The sequence below is a fragment of the Symphodus melops genome (assembly GCF_947650265.1).
Source record: "Symphodus melops genome assembly, chromosome: 6".
NCBI lineage: Eukaryota > Metazoa > Chordata > Actinopteri > Labriformes > Labridae > Symphodus > Symphodus melops.
In genome coordinates, this window is record NC_136696.1 from 6,614,707 (window position 1) to 6,638,402 (window position 23,696).

At 40.6% G+C, this 23,696-nt stretch overlaps 1 protein-coding gene across 13 annotated transcripts in view; it reads left to right on the forward strand.

Annotated features, from left to right (window-relative positions):
* The window catches only part of ppfibp2b (PPFIA binding protein 2b), a 97,239-nt gene extending 79,668 nt beyond the window's left edge, over positions 1-17,571 (forward strand). For 6 of the 13 annotated variants that reach the window (XM_079347196.1, XM_079347191.1, XM_079347202.1 and 3 more), the window contains 14 exons: positions 1,619-1,651; positions 2,703-2,735; positions 4,180-4,315; positions 4,431-4,550; positions 5,629-5,779; positions 6,141-6,252; positions 6,341-6,429; positions 6,620-6,742; positions 7,155-7,280; positions 7,536-7,724; positions 10,021-10,221; positions 11,651-11,716; positions 17,141-17,209; positions 17,463-17,571. In XM_079347196.1, coding sequence (XP_079203322.1) covers positions 1,619-1,651; positions 2,703-2,735; positions 4,180-4,315; positions 4,431-4,550; positions 5,629-5,779; positions 6,141-6,252; positions 6,341-6,429; positions 6,620-6,742; positions 7,155-7,280; positions 7,536-7,724; positions 10,021-10,221; positions 11,651-11,716; positions 17,141-17,209; positions 17,463-17,486 — 1,472 coding nt within the window. In that variant the 3' untranslated portion in view covers positions 17,487-17,571. Of the gene's footprint in view, positions 1-1,618; positions 1,652-2,702; positions 2,736-4,179; positions 4,316-4,430; positions 4,551-5,628; positions 5,780-6,140; positions 6,253-6,340; positions 6,430-6,619; positions 6,743-7,154; positions 7,281-7,535; positions 7,725-10,020; positions 10,222-11,650; positions 11,717-13,308; positions 13,967-17,140; positions 17,210-17,462 lie in introns of those variants that run through there. The other 7 variants (XM_079347203.1, XM_079347192.1, XM_079347197.1 and 4 more) reach the window with 6 other exon arrangements.
* Positions 17,572-23,696: the final 6,125 nt, after the last annotated feature.

Genomic DNA, 23,696 nt, shown 5'->3' on the forward strand with positions numbered 1-23,696 from the left:
GTGTCTCCAGTTTCTTTTAAAGCTGGGTGTATGTCATCTGCAGCTCCTTGCACATCATTCACTGGATTAGTGTTTCTGGTGGTGAGTTGTTTCAATAAAAGGTAATAACAACAACATTTATTAATAATGAGTAGTAAGTGGGACTCAGTGTGAGCACAAGCATTTTTAAGTGGGACTTGCAGCTTATTAAAGAAAATGTTTTAAATTCAACAACTTTCTTGAAGGCAGGACTTTCTGTTAGTGCTGTAATAGAAAAACGTGTACAATCTTGGATAATTTTCCAAAGGGAGAGACATAATGGTTTGATTGAAGAAGTCAAATCTCGTGCTCTAACTTAATTTGGTTATGTCATATACAAGCCATCATCTTTATTTGTATAGGGCCAATTCATTAAAAAAATGTACCTTAGTACATAAAAAGAGCAGGTCGAGGCGTTACTCTTTATCTCTTCTTAGACAATAAACAGCTGAGATGTGGTGGTAACTTTATTTGTACTTTTATGTGACTTTGGTTTACATTGAGTGAGTCGTCCTCCTTTTACATCAACAACACAACTGGACAAAACAAGATGAAATGACAATATTGCTCAATAACACAGAGATGGGGCAGTCTGGGGAGTTTCTATTTGCATTTTTTAATGTAAGACTTCTATGTGTGTCAGTGGGAGGCCATAGTCAGACTGCAAGAACTGTGCTGCTCAAACTATGTTCTCATGTGAAGGTGATGGTTCACAGCCTTAACAACTGATCTCAGACCAGGTGAACTAAGAATGAAATCCATTTCTTTCATGACCCCATAGAAATATTATTAAATGCATAATCAGGAGATCATCTGAAAGGTTTAACAGATTCCTACCATTTTAGTGAAACTACCAAGACAATACTACAAGAAATTTAAGAATTATAATAATACAAAATTGTATCTTGGAAACAAGAGATAACATCAAAGATATGATGAGTACTTGTTTTTTTGTTTTGAAAAACTTTAATGAGAAATAAATCTTTGTTGTGATTGGCAGAAATTCACAGTCTCTTAGTCATTCAGTTATATAGCTCCAAATATCAACAAAAAATGTTATCCTGTAGCATCTGAGTGCAGCTCGAGGTCATACTGTTAGAGACCAAACAGTTCTCCACAGACACTTTGCAGGAGCAGACTCATTTGTGAGTCATCTGCCCGACCGACTCTGCAGAGAAAGTGGAATATAGAGAGACGAAAGTAATGAAACGAGAACCGTAAACTACTTTGTACACTTAAGAGGGATTGTTCACCTCCCTTGACACATTTGTACGACCAAACGAAAGCATACAGTTAGAGAGGTGTAGCATAACAAAGGATACACGTGAGGCTGTTTTCCTCATAATGAAAACATTCAGCTCTTTGTTCTCTGACATTTAGACTCAAAGTGAAACTGTGTGCATGAAAAGTGTAGTGTATGTCTCTAACTGAACCTTTGATGAAGCTGATAACCTGATGCAATAATCATCTGTTGAAATAACCTTTTTTTCACCTAACTTTCATCGGTCTGCTTCGCTCTCTCTGCCCTGCCTCCCTCTCTTCCCCCCTTGTCTGCTTTGCTGCCGGATTGCTCTTTTCTCTGTTTGTGCTCTGGCTGCAGTTCGCTGCAGGAGTGCCAGCGCTCCGGCTTTAGGTACTGTATGCTCACACAGAACTTCAAATGTCATCACCGGATATATACCCTTTCAGGAGGACTGAGTCACTCTGCTAATGTTGTTTGCTCTGACTCTAAGGTCACAGAAACAAGTTTCTTCTGACAAACAAAATATTCACAGCATCTTTCCTACAAATAAAACACGACGGTCCCTGTCACAGCTCAAACCTCCGAGGTGAGCAGAGTCAGTGTGAGTAACTGTTTTGACCAAGGATCAAGCTCCTCCCAAGCCGGGATTATTAGGACTCCCTCATGACTCAGAGAGTTGTTGAAGATAATGCCTGACTTTCTCGCATCAGCACTCCCTGATACTCACAAACTCTTAAAGCAAATAGGCATATAAGCACACAGCCACCCATGTATCATCCTACACTTATCCAGAGCTTAAAGCAGGAGGCCTATCAGAGACTGAGAAGGCGAGGAGAGCAAGCTTAAGGATGTGTGCAGTTCAACGAGCTTAGACATCAAAAGTAAACAAGGATGCAACCTGACATCCCCCCCCCCCCCCCCCCGTTTTGGCTCTCATTAGCTTCTGCAGCACTTACTCTCTGACTAACTGAGGCTCAGCACATGCAGCTGAGAACGATCAAGAAGAGCAAGTGTTCAAAGTGAGCAGGTGTCACATGAATTACTTGATAAGACAGAATGATTTACATGTGACGGGGTGCCAACATTGAGTGAGTTTGTTCTAGCACCGCCTTGGTTAAACTTCTCAAGGAGAGATTTCTTTAGTCGAGCCCGGTCAGGGCCTTACAGAGGGTGTTTCAGGTTTGAGAGGAAGAAAGAAAAGGGGTGTGGGATGACCTCATTCAGCGGTCGCCTGTAAAGCTTAACGAAGAGCCTCTTAGTCTCAGTATCTGTAGAAAACGTTACCTGTCCAAGTTTCTGGCACCGTTTTTCTTGTGAGGCTCTTTTACACATTTAATATATAAAACATTTAATTTAGATATAAAGAGGCTGCAACTAATGCCTGTCTGTGCTCTCTGTCTGCTTGGCTTTCTTCTCACTTCACTAACCTCCTCTGCCTCAGGATCGCCTGGGAAACATGACCTCTATGATGTTGGTAGGTCTGAACCGCGGTGTGTAACTCTGCTGTCTCGATCAGCGAGCTCGGCCTGAGATGTGTAAACAAACCTTTCCCCGTGTACTGTACGTCTATGTTGGGAAAGTGTGTTCAGCATAAAGGCAGCAGATGAGTCCTTGTTTAGAATGCATGATTTATTGTAGTTTTGATGCTAAGAAAATGAAAACCTGTTCTCTAAATGTTTTGAAGTATGACACTATGAGGCTAGCACAGGTCAAACAAACATCAACAGTTGCTTCTTAAATGTATTTATACTGATCTGATGCTCAACTATTGAATCTGCGTTTACTGATGTGTTCAGACAATAACCAGATTAACCACAAGGAGAAAGTTTAATGTGTGATCACATATTGACCCTATTAACCAGTCCGTCACATGTAGCATGCAGCAACATCAGCATTTATACATTGTTTTGTTTTCCTTTCCCGCTCATAGATGCATGTCCAATATTTATATTTTCCCATTCTGATTTCTCTCCAACAGCTCGTGAGAACTGACTCTTAAATATTCTTTTTATTGTATTGAGAATGGAGGTTTTCTCACTAGAAAAGCAAAACGTTAACCTTTAAGGTCTGAAAAGTTAAATAAGCTAACAGTACCTGGAGAAAAGGCTGATCCTGTCACGTTCTGGGTAGGAAACAGGGAGAGGAGGACCCAAGTGCAGAATAACTAATAATTTATTTTAACAAAAAGATAAAACAAAAACTTCCAAGGAAAAATCCAAAACGTTCCGAAAACCAGGAGGCGAAAACACAGGGAGCAGGAAGAAGCAGCAACCAAAAACGACAACATATGAAAGACACTGACAATGACAAGACAATGAACCAACAAGAAACTGAGGCAAACACAGAGACTAAATAGACAAGGGGTAATCAGACACAGGTGATACTAACGAGACAGGTGAGGAACATCAGGGTAATCAGAAAGGCGGGAAACACAAGGAACAAAGGACACAAGACCAGAACACTGAGGACATGTACAAAGTAAAACCCAACACTGATACCACCACCAAAACCAGATCTACAAAATAAAACAGGAAACACTAAAGACTAGACTTAAAACACAAGACAGGAAATAAACTAGCATGCAACATAGGAGGACACAGGGAAACACATTCAAGACTAAAGTAAACACACTAGGAACATACATACACAGAACACGAGGGAAATAATGAACTAAAACAAGATTAAATACAGAACAAAAACCATGACAGATCCAACTTAATCAATCTGTCACAAAAAAGACCAACCGAAAACATGTTTGATTCATTGATTATTGCATCTTTAAAATCATAGTGCTGCCGTATCTATTAATGATGAGCTGTGTACAACATACTGCATGTGTTCACACACAACTTACTCTGCCATTGCTCCACACTTAGCTGAACGTATGCGTTCGTGAAAGTCTCCTTTGTTTCAAACAGAGCGTCCAGAGAAGCTGGAGGAGGGTGTCCTTTCAGACCAGTCCCCTCTGTCCTCTGGAGTGGACTCAGGACAGCAGTCCCCGGTCTCACCAGAACACAGGAAGAGTCACAGAGGCATTAAGAAACTCTGGGGAAAGTAAGATTTCAAGATCAATATTCAGAAACGTTGCAGCACAGAATTATAGAATTAACCAAAAAAAAAAAAAAGTCCTTTGCTGTTCTTCGTTCTTCAGCGTTATGTCTTTCCACAGGATCCGTCGCAGCCAGTCAGGTAGTCCCTCCCAGGGTCATGACCCAGAGCTTGGCGAGTTCAAGAGGGGAGGCTTCAGGGCGACAGCTGGACCAAGACTAGCTCGTTCAGGGAACTCACGGTACGAAGAGACATTTATACTTCCACACCATGTTTTCACTTCTCTGTGTGCAAAATATCTCAAAGGGTCAGGGGATCTGTACTACAGGGCTCAGGTTCCTGCTGAGCTCTTATTGGAGCAACTAAATGGCCCAACCATCTAAATTGACACATCTCTCTTTAGGACACAATGAGAATGCACAATTCTACAATTCTTTTTTCCACAGCGATGTACCTCAGAGAGTAAGGATGCGGTCACACATTCTGTATGACCAGTGTGACTGCTCCTTTCCATACTTGGTACACTTTCTTGACTTTAGCACACTTTGGAGAGGTGTGCTTGGGCACGGTACACTTCATACGCGGCTACACAACACTGACAGCCTTCATTATGGAGAGATCCAGAGTTTTATGGCTATATGACTAAAATGACTCATAAAAGTCACAAAGTAGCTGACATGTTCTCCGTGCTGTTCTCCGATGTGTGGATATGGACTCAACTGCGTAAAGTGAGCACGCTCCATAATAACTTAAAGCATGCATGTGCTTCTTTACAAGGTTACGTCCAAGAGGTAATCGGTTAGTCCTGATTGCATGTGCAAAAAGGGTTTACTGATGAAAAATCTCTCTGCTTTTTTAAACAGCCCTATCTATTACTTATCAATCATTGGGCGAGACTATGTTCCTGCAGAGTGTCGTTACTCTGCTCGTGATACCAACACTGCAGCAGCGAATTAAAGGCATTGAAAATAAGTATAGAAAAATAATTCAACTGGAGCGCTGATATCCTAGTGCCTATATTGCACGCTCCATGTACAGAGGCTATAGTCCTCGTCGCGGCGGCTGTTGGTTCAAAATCGAATCCAACTTTGACCCTTTGCTGCATGCTACTCTCTCCTTAGCTGTCCTATCTAATTAAATTCTGATGTACTTGTTTCTTTTTGTATATTTGTCTATATTCTTTATGTTTCATAACCTGCTTAAAATGTCTTATGGGATCTTTAAAGAAACCTCAAGAAACAGCTTTACAATAAGAAAAAAAATCCCACCTTTATAAAATCCATCTGTCATGTAATACATATTTCTTTCTATTTTTTCAGAGACATTAAGATACCTTTTTCTAAGTGGAGCACAGAGCAGGTGTGTGATTGGCTTGAGGAAATTGGACTCGGGCAGTACAGCATACTTGCTCGCCACTGGGTCACCAGTGGTCAGACTCTACAGTCTGCCAGCCTGCAAGACCTGGAGAGGGTACATACACACTCAAACACACACTACAACACAACGACTCTATGTAAGCAATGTTTCATAAATGATGCAGGTTAGGTGTTTATCTTTTTCTGCTTTTTACCTGATAAGATCATTTTCCATTGATGTTCTTCAGTTCGACCTGTCTGTTCACTGTCACTGTGTGTCTATTTGGTATTCAGCAACACCTGTCATCACTTTTCAACCTGCTTGTTCGTTTTGCCTTCCACACTGTGACGGCATTTCAAACCCCTGAAACCTTTTCTGTCCTTCATCATCAGTGTGTCTCTCACTCTCAGGTGAACCTCTAATCTGTAAATGATGGAAATGAAGCATGTCATTTCTCTCACTGTAATTCTTCCAGGAGCTGGCAATAAAGAACACACTCCACAGAAAGAAGCTTCAACTGGCCATCAAGACGCTCAGCAGCAAGCAGCCGGAGAAGTCTGCAGAGCTGGACTACATCTGGGTCACCCGTACGTTCTCAAATCAACAATTTAAGAAAAAACATAAACAGGCAGCTTTCATCTTGTATAAAATCTGTAATTTGTTTATGTTCCAAAGGTTGGCTGGATGATATCGGCCTTCCTCAGTACAAGGACCAGTTTAATGATGGGAGGGTGGATGGGAAGATGCTGCAGTATCTGACTGTGGTGAGTAAGAATCAATGATGTGCAGGTGGATGAGTTAGTGTTTGAAAGTTGAAGTAGGGTTCAGGCAGGTAAAACAATAGAGGAGTTGGAATTGTTCAGGATAAGTGTACTAAATATACAGACTTAAGAGGCCCACTTTCTTTTTCTCTTAATTTATGGCCCTCATCTATCTGTCTCCTCTACATGTCAGAATGATCTGTTAGTCCTTAAAGTAACCAGCCAGCTGCATCACCTCAGCATCAAGTGCGCCATTCATGTTCTCCATGTCAACAAGTTCCACCCGAACTGCCTCAAACGCAGGCCCAACAATGAGGTAAGCACAAGAGGGGTGTGTGTGTGTGTGGTGTGTGTGTGTGTGTGTGTGTGTGTGTGTGTGTGTGTGTGTGTGTGTGTGAGAATTTACTCTTTAAGTTTGCCTTTTCTCACAAATTGAAATTCTTTATTTATTATTTAAGAGGCATTCTTTCTATTTGTGCCTCACGTCTTCATACATGGGGGAGGTCTGTAGGGACTGGGATTAGGAAATGGAGGGTCGCTGGTTTAAGTTCAGGCATGGAAATTGGTCTGGTAGTTGTAAAAGTTAAGTTTAAGTGTGTGTGTGTGTTTGTTTGTTTGTTTGTGTGTGTTTGTTTGTTTGTGTGTGTGTGTGTGTGTGTGTTTGTTTGTTTGTTTGTTTGTTTGTGTGTGTGTGTGTGTGTGTGTGTGTGTGTGCACCCCTTTTCCAGAACCAGTTCTCTCCCAGCGAGGTGGTCCAGTGGTCTAACCACAGAGTCATGGAGTGGCTGAGATCTGTGGATCTGGCAGAGTACGCACCAAACCTGAGAGGCAGTGGTGTTCATGGAGGGCTGATAGTGAGTTATCAGACAAAGTCCATCTCTTTTGATTATCAATAAATTCATCCTGTAGGAGCAAAGATGTCACATATTTGCTAGTTCCATCTTCTTAATGTAAAAATAATTTGCTTTTCATTGTTGTTTATGATGTAATCTAAAAGATCTTTACTTTTTTTTAGATTGATTAACCATAAACATAATTATTAGATGTAAATATAATCAGTCGGTTTAGCAATAAAAACAATAAAGAAAGCATCTTTTGTTTTCTCATAGATACTGGAGCCTCGGTTCAACTCCGACACGATGGCCATGCTGCTGAACATCCCTCCTCAGAAAACACTGCTGAGACGCCATTTAGCCACCAACTTTAACAACCTTGTGGGAGTGCAAGCTCAGCAGGAGAAGAGGGAGTACATGGAGGCACCGGGGTACACGCCGCTCAGTATAACAGCGAAAGTCAAGGTAAGACGTTACATGTACAGACATCAGTGTGCAGGCTAAGATAGGAAAGGAAAACTCAGTGGCAACAATGCTGCAAAGAGAAAACATACAGCTACAGTCCTGCTTCGTGCGAAGAAGAAAGCACCTTAATCTGAGGTGAAACCCCGGTGTGTCAGCTCAGTTTAAGCTCTGAGCCTTTCTATGTGTTTAAGAATGTGAGAGCAGAGAACTCCCAGACAGCTGTGCTCCTCCTCACAGCTTTTAGACCTCCTCTCAGAGGCAGCCCCGCACTAAGTCCCTCCGTGCTCTGCAGATGAGAAATGGAAGAATAATCCATCCTGAATCATACTGCACACTCTCTAATGAACCATTTACGACCTTGGGCTCTTAGGTCTGCCATTTCTGACGCTACTATGTGACCAACACACCACAAAAGAAATTCAAAGAAGTCTTAAAAATATTCTCTCAGTGATTTTGTGAGTATGGTAAAGTGCTCTGTGATAACCTCACAGTGGCTTTAGTCGGCGAGAGCAAACCTGCTGTGGACACGTTTCATATAAGCTGCTTTTGGCTTTTTGCCTGATATCACTTCTTACTCAAATGCATTGAGAGCAACACTAAAGCATTTATACTACATACAGCAGATGTGATATTTAAAAGAGACATCAAACAAACACCTTTCATCTGCAATAAAAAAAATATATATATATTAAGCTGTTCTCAAGCCGGGCTACTCCTGGAACACTAGGAGTGCAGGAAATGGGTGGGGATTGGACACTTAGACTGGGACTAAAGCATTTAGTGAATTTGGACTCAGTTGACGGAGAGAAGGACTTGGATTTATACTTTTAAACCCTTTTTGTTATAACTTTTGTACCGTAAATTCCGGACTATAAGCCGCTACTTTTTTCTCACACTTCGAGGACTGCGGCTTCTACTCCGGTGCGGCTAATGCATGGATTTTTTATGGGGGACAATGAGCTTCTGCCGCAAAAACATTTGACTTCGTCACGTCGGATCTTAATATCAGTCATTTTGCGCTTCATGCACGCACCCTCATCATGGCAAACACACAGAGAAATGCATATGATGCAGCTTTCAAGTTAAAGGCGATCGACCTGGCTGTCAAATAAGCTAACAGAGCTGCTGCACGTTAAGATGACACTGACAGCGACAACAGAGACTGAGGAAGTGAGTAATGAAGTCATTCTGAGGCAGTGAATGGATGGACTTTTTCTTGTGAAATATATTACGGTCATCTTTTTCATCAGCCGTGTTACAGACACCGTCGGCTAGGCTTCGTATTGTAACGGTTCATGTTGTAAAGTCAGTAGTTGATAATGTGTTCATAATTCCGATTATGTGGAGAGTCAGTGAATGCACCAGTGAGAACGTGTTGAGTGGCTGTATGAGAGAACGCTGGGGGAGAGAGTTGGATTGTTACGGCAAGTTATGTGTGTTGTTCTCTGCTGTAAACGGCGTGGTCACGGCCGACAGTGATCGGGTTATTAAAAGTTATTATTTGAACGCTCTCGCCGTCCTTTAACGTCCGTACGGACGCTACAGTATTTGCGGATGTTACCGGTAGCCTAGGTCTGTGTAAATAGCTCTTGTTATAGCGTGGACACCTGCGGCTTATAATCAAGTGCGGCTTATATATGTACAAATACATTTATTTACTTATTTTTAGCCGGTGCGGCTTATATCCAGGTGCGCTCAATAGTACGGAATTTACGGTAATTTATTTTTAAATAAGGCCAAAATGATTGATTCCATTTATCTATCTGGTATGTGTTCCTCTGCATGTTCAGCCACAGTTTGCAGACGTATCACTGTGGACTGGGCAAATGTGTCATCAATTTCAGTCCGATCGGTGCGTCTCCACATTGAGAGACGCAGTTTGCATGTATGCAGGACGCAAAGCGCTTTACCTTCTTTAATAAAGTGAACGTCCAGACATGCCTTTAGGGTCAATCTGGTCAAGTTTACCATTAAAGACCTTCACGCATCAATACAAGAAAACACATGCTCAACATCATTTATAATACGTGAATGACAGTTTAGCACTGTGCCCCCCCCCCCACACACACACACACACACACACACACACACCTCTAAATATTTACAAGAAGAGCTACAGACACTTGATGATAAAGCTCAGCTTAGAAGAATTTAACATAACTCAATAAGTGAATGAATGTGCTAAAGTGGAGAACTGAAGCTTTCTGGGCAGATGCTGCAGTATCTGACTGTGGAGAGAAACTTTCAGGATTTTAACTAGTCACACACTTCCCTTTTTTATTTCTTATCATTGCAGCCGAAGAAGTTGGGTTTGTCTAACTTGACTCATCTCAGAAGGAAAAGGCCGGATGAGTCCACAGACTACGTTTGCCCAATCCAGTCAACCTCGTCACTGTCAGGACAGTCTGCGGCCAACGGTGTACAAGTGCGGCCGTACGCTGGCTTTAGAGGCCTGAGTCCCATTCTGGACCGAGAGCCCGACCGCCCCAGAGACCAGGTGGGGCACGATGACAGCAGAGCCGATCCATCTCCATGACAACGGCTTCAAGAACATTATGGCAAAACTGTGTTGACACGCTTCCCATAAGCCAATGGGCAATGCTACTACTCTGCTTCCTTTGCTTGTGACCCATAATTCCTCAGCCCATCCTCTCCCTGCTGCTCTAAATCCCGCCCATCAACCCCACCCTGTGCCTTATGAGTGAAAAGATTCAGAGACGCCTCGATAACTCTTCTGGCTGTCTGCAGTCACAGCTGCGGGTCATGAAGGGTGTACTGAGAACATGAATCGACACATGTGAAGTATTTTAATCGTGGTTTCCTGTCAGATGTATAACTGACCCGACCTCAGCCTCAAACCTGTGCCATGATCTAAGTTATCATGAGAGAACACAGCCTCTCTGGACTCCACTTCCTGTTACATTACTTCCTGTGATCCATACAGTCAAATATGGATACCTGTTGTTGTACAGTATTAAATATTTGTTCTAACATTTGTGCAAAATCATTAGAGGATTTTATATGTGTGTGTCAGTCATCATTTACAACTTTGATTTTCCATTTTAAAAGAGTTCTGTCTCATGGTTGAGATGAACTTGTGCAATATTTGCATCATATTAAGGAGGGATTTTATTTAATATTTATGTCATTGCAGAAAAAAGGATGATATAGCATGTTAAGTATGAACATGAGGTGATGATTTTGTACGGTTATTTTCATATTTACAGTATTGCTGTAATAGTATTTTTATAGGTAAGAAAGCCCTGCTCCTCGCCAGGAAGTTTTGTGCTCTTGATAATGTAAAAAAGATTTTTCAAATCATTTAATAAACAAAATCATATGTGCGTTAAATGGACTTCTTCTTCATACTCTAACGGCAGAATGGCCAAAATCAGAAGTAGACAAGCTTTAACATAAAATTATGTTTTCATACATTTATTTTGATATATAAAAAAACAGCACATAGGAGCCATGTCTTTTCTTCATGGACCATCGTGTATATTTTAAATAAACTCTCTTCCAAATCCCAAAGGTAAAGAACCTGTGGTTACATTTTTGTTTTCGCTTTTGGAAAATATAAAGTATTAAACTTTGCTGTGTGGATGCATGTCTGAGTAATCCTCATCAACCACTAACCTGCTTTCATCATCATCATCATCATCCTCACCATCTTGGACGCCGCTGTCATCGCTCTTTATGACACCAGCTTCCCTTCCAGCAGACCAAGATGGCTACTGACCATTACCATGGCAACCCTGATAAAGATAAAGTCATAGAGGGTGACTTAATGCTAGTTAAAAGTTCTCTTCTGCATACTTACAAGATTGCATACAGCAAAGCTTTAAAAGTCCTCGTTCCACTAAAAGTATATCTGCAATCGGTCTTTTAATGGGTTCATTAGACTGTGTGTGTCGTGTGTGTTGCAGATGGCGATCACAGAGGGTACCATGTTGCAAATAGAAGCTCTGTCTGAAAGCATCAACAACCTTACAGTAAGCACCAACACACAAGCTGCTGCTAATGATGTGTGCAGCTGATTGGCTCAGCAAGCGCTCATTCTTGCTTGTAAAAGAAGTTTGGGTCACGCAGATGGAAAGCTAAAGAGATTATCTGGGTGAGAAACGACAATTAAACCCCACGAATCTGTGTGAAAATAAATGAATTGATATCATGACTTCTCTGTCTCTGCTGCGTCATGACTTAATGATATCAGGCAGATGCAGATGACGTCCTATAACTTCTGTTAGCTGAAGTCAGTCATGTAATTTAACCCTGAGGTTACTGATAACAAGCATGTAAAATCATTATTAAATTATTATTATTATTACTAAATCCTGATTACTTTATGAAAAATGTTCAAAGTATTCAAAAGAAATATAGAAAATACAAAGTCTTTCACACAAATATTTTGTTTTTTAAGCTATTTTAAAATAGGAAATTTTTTTAGACATGCAGTTAATTTGTTCCAAAAGCACATTTCAAAAAATATACAATGTAAGCATTGAATTCTAATCAATGGGGCTGTCTTTTATTATTGCTCCTACATACAGTTCTGAGGAGGGAGGGGGGAGGTAGAACATTTTTTTTTTAAAAACGAGTGAGAGTATTGAAATTTCCTTTACCCAACGGTATGTAGAGCCAAACTTATATCACAATGTCAAGAAACAGGAAATGTAAACACTGAATATTTTTTGTAATGGAAAGGTAAAACCTAATCCAAGTATAAAGAAATGCTCATTACTAAACAGAATAATAGAAAAACAGAAAACAATATTAGTACAGTTAAGTATTTATAATAGTTGAACAATAACATTAACATGATATCCAGTAACAAAAGTTGTCAAATGATTTCCTCATTATTATCCTGTGATCAAATCATTAGTTCATGTAAAATACTTTTAGTTGTGCTTTTTAAGCAGTGAGGATTCTGCTGTGAAAAAGGCTTCCAGTTATTTAACTTTGCAGTGAGTCTGGTTCTGCTCTGACCTGGGATAAGTTTAATGTTCTCTTTCATTCACAACATATAATTAACTCAGACATATTAAACAACTTCTCTAGGAGTTTTCCCCTAAAGGACAGTGCTTAATATACATTTTTGTCATATGCCTAAGTGAACTCCAAAATCAAAGTTTGGCCATGAAAAAAAAGCTGTTCTGTCCATTTATCAATATGACATTAAAAAAACTGGTGGTCTGACTTTATTTTCATGTAAACAGTATGTAGTAAGGGATGTCTCAATACCAGCTTCAAACTCTGATACAATAATAGTTACTAGTAGATGCTAGTATGATGTCTGTAACTGGTTAGATACCACAGCGACAAAAAAGTCTGGCCACCCAATATTTTGTTTTGGTTTTTTTTACATTTTATTACCAAAAATAAACCAATTTAGACAATGTTTGGGATACTACTGATCATTAAAATATCTGTGATCGTATCAGTTTAAAACTAACGGTATCTAAAGTAAAGAATGAAAGAAAGTAATTGGAAACACTGAATGTTCTAAACTGATCCCAGCTCAGTGGCAAACACCAAGTCCCACCCTCTCTAACCCATTATCAATCCCATGATGCTTTGCTTCCAGTACCTGCTCAGCCGAGACGAGCTGCGAAAGGAGATGAGACGCTCTCAGACTACGCTTATTTAAAGGACAATGACCCGGCGCTTCTTGCTCACTAACGCTGTCGATCAGTCTGACACCTGTACTGTACCTCAACCCCAGGCCTAACACCGCAGCGTGAGGCGGTCACGTCCACATCTGCAAGGCGCTGATACCTCATCTAACAACTTCAGACCCTCTGCCGTCACACTGCAGTTACAGTGGACCAAGAAACATGCACAATGTGGAGGATCAAGGATCACTTCAAAACCTTTTCCTTTTCTACAATGAACTAAACTGTACCTAAAGCTCTGTGTGGCATTTTTTACTGCTTTACCTCTTTCCCTATGCAATGTATCCTGTAAAGATGACCAATGTGTTCTCTATACTCTGTGCTGTTTTATCAAAGGGGAGAACAGGCACACATTAGCTGTCTGTTGTCAATTATTAAGCGTATAATTTGTTTCATGGAGTCTGTGATGGAAAAATGCATGACGTTAGCCAAAACAGAACCAGGTGAAAACTAAGTGCAGGAAAACACATTTTTACACAATGAGAATAGTGTTGAGGCAAGTATATCAACTTCATAATTTTACAATAAGACACACAATAAAGTACTACAACAAACTGTACTGTATAAATTTTGTCACTATAAAGGGTCTCAGGAGGCATGATATGAAAGAACTGAGTAGGACAAAAACTTAGCCCTTACCATATCATCCTTCAGTGGGTAAAGATTCAAAAGAATGTTTTTTCTAGTCCAAGTCTCTAAAAAAGCTCCTCTATACAATAAAAAGGCCCTTGAAATATGAGGGATTAAATGGAGCTGTTGCACTGCTGGTGGTGGTGGTATTGGTAAAATGCCTTGCAGTATCTGACAGTAAGTAAAAAATAAAAGCGCAGACCAGAGATACCAAATATGTTAATAGCTCATTTGGGGCGGCAGTAGCTCAGTCTGTAGGGACTTGGGTTGGGAACCGGAGGGTCGCCGGTTCAAGTCCCGGCACGGACCAAGTCCGGAAACTGGTCTGGTAACTGGAGAGGTGCCAGTCCATTTCCTGAGCACTGCCGAGGTGCCCCTGAGCAAGGCACCGAACCCCAAAACTGCTCTGGAGCGCTCGCTGTGGGCAGCCCCCTCACTCTGAGACCTCTCCATTAATGCATGTCACTAGAACCCTGTTTGTGCATGAGTGTGTATCTCGGCCTATGTGTGTGTTAGACAGAGTGTAAAAACTGAATTTCCCCTCGTGGGATTAATAAAGTGTAAATTATAAAATTATTTAGAATCAGTGCCCTTCACAAAGTTTCCTGAAAGCACGCTTGGCCTGCCAGTACCCGTCAGCTGCCTCAGGAGTCCTATGCTCGATAGGACCTTCTTTAGTTTGACAGCCTCCCTTACTTCCGGTGTCTTCCGGTTCAGGGATTGCCGCCACGACAGGCACCAGAGACCCTGCAACCACAGCCCAGAGTAGCTGCTTTGACAATGGAGGTGGAGAACATGGTTCACTCAGACTCAATGTCTCCAGCCTCCTCCAGGATCTGCACGAAGCTCTCCCGGAGGTGGAAGTTGAAGACCTCGCTAACAGAGGGTTCAGCCAGCTGTTCCCAGCAGACCCTCAATACACGTTTGGGCCTGCCGAGTCTGACCAGCTTCCTTCCCCGCCAGCGCATCCAACTCACCACCAGGTGGTGATCAGTTGACAGCTCAGCCCCTCTCTTCACCCGAGTGTCTGAGACACACGGCCCGAGGTCGGATGACATGACCACAAAGGCTATCATCTGCCTCCAGCCTAGGATGTCCTGGTGCCACGTGCAATTATGGATATCCCTGTGCTCGAACATGGTGTTCGTTATGGACAGACTGTGACTAGTACATAAGTCCAACAAAAGAACATGGCTCGGGTATAGATCAGGGAGGCCGTTCATCCCAATCACCCCCCTCCAAGTCTCACTGTCGTTGCCCACGTGAGTGTTGAAGTCCCCTAGTAGAACAATGGAGTCCCCAGTCGGAGCCATTTCCAGCACCCCTTCCAGGGACTCCAAGAAGGCCGGGGACTCTGCAATGCTGTTCGGTCCGTAGACCAAGACAACAATCAGAGACCTGTTCCTACTCGAAGGCGTAAGGACATACCCTCTCGTTCAACGGGGTGAACTCCAACATATGGCGGCTGAGCTGTGGAGCTGTAAGCAAGCCCACAACAGCCCTCTCATCGCGGGCAACTCCATAGAAGTAAAGAGTCCAGCCCCTCTCGAGGAGCTGGGTTCCAGAGTTCAACCCATGCATGGAGGTGAGCCCGACTATGTCTAGCCAGTACCTCTCAACCTACACAAGCTCAGGCTCCATCCCCCCAATGAGGTGACATTCCATTTCCCAACAGCCAGAAGCTGTGTCTGGGGATTGGGTCGCCGAGGCCCCCACCATCGACTGCCGCCCAATCCACAATGCACCTGTTCCCACCAAATTATCCTACTCTAAATTTAAGCTTCTTTTTTGCTTCTTTTTTGGTTTTCATTCCCCCAACTTTTCTGAAATTTGCTCTCACAACAATCATGTTGCAGCAGCAGTTTTTTAATGTGGTTTTGGAAAAAGGTGGATTAGAACCACTCAAACCATGACCATACAACAGCAAAATAGAACTCCATTGAATGCTAATGTTGGTCTGTGTCTACTTGTCCTGGACACATTTATAGTTAACTGTGAGACAACAATAATCATATGGTATTTGTTTTAAATGGTAAATAGTAGATCAACTTGGACTTGTATAGTGTTTTCTAGTCGTTGTCCACTCTGTCTTATTTAGCCATTCACACTCTGCAGGTGTGTGACGCGATGTTAAGTGCCCAACTGTCCAACAGTACAACTCCATTCACACACACTCTGACTGAATCTACCAAGGGAAAGCTGTGACTCAGTTGGCAGAGTTGGTTGACTCCGAACCAGAGGGTAAGGGGTTTGATCCCCAGCCCCTGTAGGTACATGCCCAATAGGTCCTTGGGCATGACACTTCACCCTGATTTGCTTAAGCGATGGCGTGCGAATGTGAATGAATGGGATTAGTTACTTCTAATGGTCACTATGATGGTTCATTTTTTCCCCCTTCGGACAAAATATAGAAATGATGAAACAAATGACCCCAGGACTGTTTTGAATTACAGCAGCTAATTTTTGTTTGATAAATAGGAAAGTCCTTTAAAAGACTAGGCCCTCTAAGTTGTAAACAGCTTGAGAAGGACCCTCATACCAACAGATACATTATGTATGTATATGCCATTGAGCTGGACTATCTTACAAAAAGATGATATCCAGCTGGGGATTTAAGATTATCAATAAGAAATATCTATGCCAGATCTAACCCTTGTATCTTATTAAAACCATCCCCTTCTCCAACCGTATACACACTTAAACTACAGTTGCATTAAAGCTACTCATCACCTAACTTCTGTGACTTCTCAACAAAGTACCAAACCCAAAACTCCTGACCCTAACATTTAAGTCCTCTTTTTGCACTTCATGGTGAAAGGAAGACAGTTAAGCATTTTGTTTACCAATCAAACCCTTCAGGCTTTCCCTGGTCCTCGAGCTACGACTGCTGCTGCTACCAGTTGGCTTGTAAGATGAGTCTTCTGTTGACTTTCCTTGAATTTGTCAAGTTCCAAATACCACACCCATGCTAAGAGTGTCAGGAGAAACTCCCCCACCAAACCTGCGACAGAAAATCCTCTTTATTCTCCTGAAAGTTCTGCACATACCAGGAGACGGAAAACTGAGCTTCATATAGAGCAGCACACACGCACATACACGTACTTTGTATCTCAGCAGGGCAGGAGACAGGAGCGGAGGGCAAACAGTGGACTTGAAGCTACAGAAACCTTCAGACCCATACTGGTGAGTGTCTTGAAGTATTTTTAAGGCTTGTTTTTAAGATATTAGACATTCTGCCCAATGTTTTGTTTAGAAGAAGACAACATTGGAGGGTTTTAAATTTGTCTCATGAACAAATACTCCTTTAGTCACTGATACTTGACTGGACAGCAGCAATGTTTCCATGTGGTGGGACACAGCTGCTATTCTCTAATAACACCGTATGTTGATTTCACATATTGTTCTTTGATGTAATGATATAAATGTATCTTTCCAGTGTATAAGGGAGACCAACCTCTGACGTCCACCCCCCAGCATCGGTCCACCATGGGCCAGACCATCCGCAAGCACGCTCCTAACAGCTTTACATCCTTTAAACGTCGCTCTCAAAGACAACCATCACAAGATCAAAACTTATCACCCCGGCCAAGTATTTTCTCCACGTTAAGAAGGGCCCCTGTCCCCAAAGCCAATGATTTTATTCCACTGTTCAACGACTGCATCTCTGCCGCCTCATGCAGAACTCAAGAGTGCCTTGTCTTCAAAGATCCAGAGGACAAGTTTCGACTGATCCCTGAGGTGATCACTCAGGTAGGCAAATGTGTACAAATCCAGTTCATAAAAGTTCATATGTTGTGCATTGAAACCCCCTTTTTTTAATAGCACCAAGACAGCACATCAAAAGTAGAAAGTGAGAAATGCATCGGCGGGGTATGATCGTGTATAAATGAGATATGCTACCTCTGATGGTCATTTTACATAAAAAACTTTTGGCATCAGGGTGTGAATGTGTAGGTGTGCCCTGTGTGTAAAAGCGCTTTGAGTAGGCAGAAGACTAGAAAAAAACGCTATACAAGCTCAGGTCCATTCACCGTTTATACGTTCAGGAAAGGTATTTGCATTGTTTTGCTACAATAAAAAAGGCCTTTTATGAAAAATAACTCGTCTACTTGGCATCACATGTTGCTCCAAAACTTGTATATTCAGCATTAATACTGATTTCACAAATGTAACATTTACCAAAGTCATTTTTACACTCATGCACTGCCATACCATCATGGATGCTGGCTTTTTGAAATGTGCACTGATGGTCCTTTTCCTCTATCGCCAAAAGAATGGAGACAGAATCTAATCTCCTCTGATTTAATGTGAAGCCATATGAGGGCCCTATGATCATGGCCACAGAATGTTGGTTTTTCACCTTGTCCCATATAGGAAAAGGAAGAAAGGAAAATTATTACCAAATTTAAATGAATGTCAAACTATTACTAACTTTATCCTTTCATTTGCAACCTTAAGAAAAGTGTTTGGCAAATGTTTGCCACTGAATACAATGTTGGAGGGGCAGCTTATGTTAGACAGGAAATGCAGGGAGGATAGAGTGGTGGAAGGTTTACAGCAAAAGGCAAAGGTCATTTATCAAATCCATAGCCAGCTTTAGCAGCTAAATGAATGTAAATAAGTGAAGAATGAAAAAGAAAAGTTTTTGTCAAAGAAAAGAGTGTAAATAATTATACACGGAAGCTGGATTGCATTGGTGTGTTCCCAGGAACATGTAAATACTATTGGTTTGTTTCTTTTATGACTTGATGTATGACTTAAGGTAACAGTGTCATCTTTATTGTTCATAGTCACACATTTCCTGCTCTGAAAAGTCAAACAATGAAAGGCCTTAAGACGTACAGGACGTCATGTTATGCATTAAGCTAACCCCTAGTGAATGAAAATGTCAAGCCAATATGAATTGCATACAGAGATTTCATTAGATGATCTACTTTTTCAATAATATAACACAGTAGACTGTGAATTCCCATGATTTTTTTTTAATTTTACACTGACCAACATTTTTCTTGAACTGTTTTATTATTTTACAGCACATCCTTTTACCCCTTCCCATCTTAACCTCAGAAATACCAACGTGTTGACAGTTAACCTTAGTGGCTGTGAGATGTTCAATCAGGTTTTTTAAGTGAGTTAGTTAGTTAGTTTGTTAGTTAGTTAGTTAGTTAGTTAGTAACTATGTTTATTGGTTGTCCCCTTAGGTAAATTCTTTTTCACAGTTCCATAGGTTTTCATGGTACAGATTCGGAAGAAATTCACACATTTTTCAGACTTTTGTTGACCCAATTTTTTCAATCAACTTATCTGCATCAAATTCCAAACGGGCATATATTTTCCCAAACTTCCCAACTGTGCAATTTCTCAGTTTCAATATTTGACATTTTGTCTTTGTGCTATTGTCAGTGAAATATGATTTGCAAATTATTACTCTGTGTTTCTATTTACATTTTACTTACCAACATCAGAACCTTTTTTGGAAACAGGGTTGTTCTTAAGATTCTACATCATCTAGAACTTTAATGTCTTTGAAATGTTTTTTTTCCCCATAGGTCTTCCTGATGACCTACATCTCTCAGAGTGTCGTCCTTAACTTGACAGACACTTTCAACTGCACAGCCATGACCCCTGAGCAGCGCATCCTGCTGGGGGCTGACTGGGTCTGGGCCCTGCTGGATAAACCCACCAAGAACCCTCGGATTCAGATTGCTGTGCAGGTCCTACACCTGTCTGACAGGGAGGACTGCAAGGACAATGCTCTCTCCACAGATGTCAGTGAGACGGTCCTTATTGCCCAGAAAGAGTCTAGCAACAAAACCATGTGTGAGAGGTTGGTGGACTTCTGCACCTCCATTGGCAAGGACTGCTACGCCCTTTTCTTGTTCATGGGGAAGAAAAATGACACTGTGAATATTTACGGAGTTCTCAGTAACAACTTTGAGGCGGCCATCGGGAAATGCAACATTGACAGAGCTTTAATTGAGAATTTCTTTAAAGGGTCGCGGTACCTCCACACACCCACAGGAATGATGCAGGCTATTATCACCAAGAGAGAGGGAGACGCTCTCACTCTCATGATTAAATTCAGCTGAACCAAAGGGATTAATTGATGGCAAATAACACATTTAAATGATCAAGCTTATGTGATAGAAATGTCTTGGAATATTGAGACTAACTGTAACAACACAGACGATCTTCAGAGAAAACTCTGTTGATGAAGTTCCATTCAGTAAGTAAGTTCACTTTTCTCATGTTTACTTAAAGTCCTGTTTTTTTACAACTTCCTCTACAAACTAAACAAGACTAAACATACTGCACTTACTGTATGTCCCTTCAAAGAGCTACAGGAGTTACTTTAACATTTCAGCTCATCCACTTCTTAACAACATAGCATGGTGCAAAGGTTTTAATGGGTAACTGTAAAGCTAGCCAGGTCCCACTGCATACAGTATGTGTGACAGAAAAGACATGTATCCGATGCTATGGCTTTTTTATTTTTTTATTCTGTACATAATTGTTAAAATTGTATAACAACGGAAAATTATTACCAAATTTAAATGAAGATGTCGGACTATTACTTACTTTATCCTTTCATTTCCAACCTTAAGAAAAATATTTGGCCAATGTTCGCCACTGAATGCAACGTGCTGGGGGGGGGGGCAGCTTATGACAGACAGGAAATGCAGGGAGGATAGAGTGGTGGAAGGTTTGCAACAAAAGGCAAAGGTCATTTATCAAATCCATAGCCAGCTTTAGCAGCTAAATGAATGTAAATAAGTGAAGAATGAAAAAGAAAAGCTTTTGTCAAAGAAAAGAGTGTAAATAATTATACACGGAAGCTGGATTGCATTGGTGTGTTCCCAGGAACATGTAAATACTATTGGTTTGTTTCTTTTATGACTTGATGTATGACTTAAGGTAACACTGTCATCTTTATTGTTCATAGTCACACATTTCCTGCTCTGAAAAGTCAAACAATGAAAGGCCTTAAGACGTACAGGACGTCATGTTATGCAGTAAGCTAACCCCTAGTGAATGAAAATGTAAAGCCAATATGAGTTAGATTTCATCCATCCTGACACTAAAGAAAGCTCAAAAAACTAAAGTTCAATCACAAGTTTCCTTGTCAAAACACTGATTAATGCTGTTTGTTTACATCACATACAAATAGTGGGACTCTTGTCGGTGTTCTCCTTAAACAATAAAATCATCATGTTTTTTAGGCATACAACATTGAACATAAATGTACACACTAGCATCAGAAAAACATAGAAAGCAGCTGTAGTAAGGGTATTTTATCAGCTATTTGGCCAATCTGGGAATAAATTCCTTACCAATAGATTTCTTCACAAACGTGTTCATAAAGGTGTCTTATAACACATAAAAAAACATTTAAATCCAACTCCCATAGGAAAATCCGTGAGAGCGGCTCAAAGTCGGGGTACCTGGAATAGTACTTTCTTGGTACTATATACTTATTGGTGAAAATCCAACCAGGGGGTCCCAGTCCCCACTTTAAGAACAGTAGAGTGTGAAGAAAGCTCAGACCTGGACCCCTAATACATTTAGCAATGTGGTGCAGTATATTTTTAACTTGTATTCGAGATATTAAAATCAACATATAGAGCTATTGTAAATTTACATGTAAAAGTGGGCGTGGCCATTTCTCCACCAAGGAATGGATTTTTTGGAAAACAAATGTTTGCAATGGATTCAGAATCCTAAAGAACCCCTAGTTTGACCCCTCACAAGCTACCAAAAGCAAAGGTTAACATTTTCAAATTTTCACCAATAAGTATATAGTACCAAGAAAGTACTATTCCAGGTACCCCGACTTTGAGCCGCTCTCACGGATTTTCCTATGGGAGTTGGATTTAAATGTTTTTTTATGTGTTATAAGACACCTTTATGAACACGTTTATGAAGAAATCTATTGGTAAGGAATTTATTCCCAGATTTTTGCAATATGCCCACTACTGCTGTGTTTGACAACATGTAAATTAGAGTCAAATTGAGGAGTTCTTCAGTGTTGTTTTGTATCTTATTACTACAAACTACAGAATTTTGCACAACCTATTTCACAATTTAAATTTAGAAATAAATCGTTTGAACTGAAACCACTCTAGTGGTGGGTAACTTTTTTATTCTAAATGGCTATAATATCTCTTTTATTCAAAATAATTGCTAAATTGAAGAAAGAATAAAGAATGATCAGTTTCTTCAAACAGTGGTTTCCTGGTTTTGTGTGTAGCTTTTTACACACCACTTGATCAAGGTGACAGACCTGTCTTTTACTTTTTTTTATCAGAAACCCTACCATGTATTCATTAAATTCTAAGGTATTAAATATATGAAGTGAAGAAGGTAACATTTGCTAATTTCTGCAAACATTTAAGATATTATAAATTGCTCTATTTGTCACATAATATTTTAAATTAAATACAAACATGCATCTTCTGAAAATGTGTTTGGCTTCATTGTTCCTCATTATTGTTGCTATACATTGTTTTGGTTTTTTTGTCTGTAAGAATTTGAAATGAGAAAATGTCTGATGTCTGGAAATCTTTGTGTCCCACAATTCAATTCAATTTTTATTCTTGGCGTCACGATTCAGTTCAGAATCTATTTGAATTCAAAATGATTCTGGATACATGATCATATCCATTCGATCCATTAATGAATGAGTAGTTCAGGATCCACTCCAGTCATCTGTGAGACTGGCTGAATGTCTTGCTCTTCTACTAGTTAAAGCACATAGTGTTAACACTTTGCAGGGAGTAACTGATAAGCCCCAACCAAAACATATAGTTCTCAAAGTTATGAATTTATTTATGATCTCAGAAGAATCTAATTTTTTAAATAAATCAACTTTTTCCCACCTCTAGCCATGCTGTTAGAGAATGAAGAAAATTAATTATTAAAAAAAGGTGCATGTTTTTTGTTTTGGGGTTGATGCAGCTTTCTGTGTGTATTATCTGTGTGTACAGTCACTTATTTATCCACAACACACACACACACACACACACACACACACACACAACTGAAACAGTTTCAGGTTGACAGAGACCAGAGTTTCCACCAAGCAGTTTGGTTCAGTACGGTTCGGTTCGGTTTGGTTTGCGTGCGTTCACATAGCCAACCATTGTCTTATTTAATAAACCAAATGAAGATAGCCGGGAAATAGAGTGACATCATATCAGCCCACTATTATTTTTAGTTCAACGAAGAACAGGACACAGTAAAAAAAAGGAACCCTTGAGGGTCGGGTCGGTACCTTTGACACCCCAACAAAAGAGTACCAAAAAAGTAGGGCGTTAGGGATCCCTTATTTTGGTACCATTCCCAAGTTTTGACTGACCCAGGCCACTTGGTGGAAATGGGGCTTAAGAGTACAACAGATCCATAAGATACTAAAACTCATAATAAAAAGGAGCTTTCAACAGCTAACCTCTACATTTTCTGTTGTACTCTTAAGCCAACATTTTCTGTTTTATTAAAACAGAAAATGTAATTTAACAGTCCCAAACCTTCCTTTTGTTTTCAAGTTGACCCTGAAACTCTGTGTTCAGTCACATATATTCTCGGTCATCTTTTTCAATATGGGTTTGAAAAACTAAATGAAATGTTCCAACTAACTGAAATAGTATACTTCATTTTCAAGTTACCTACCACC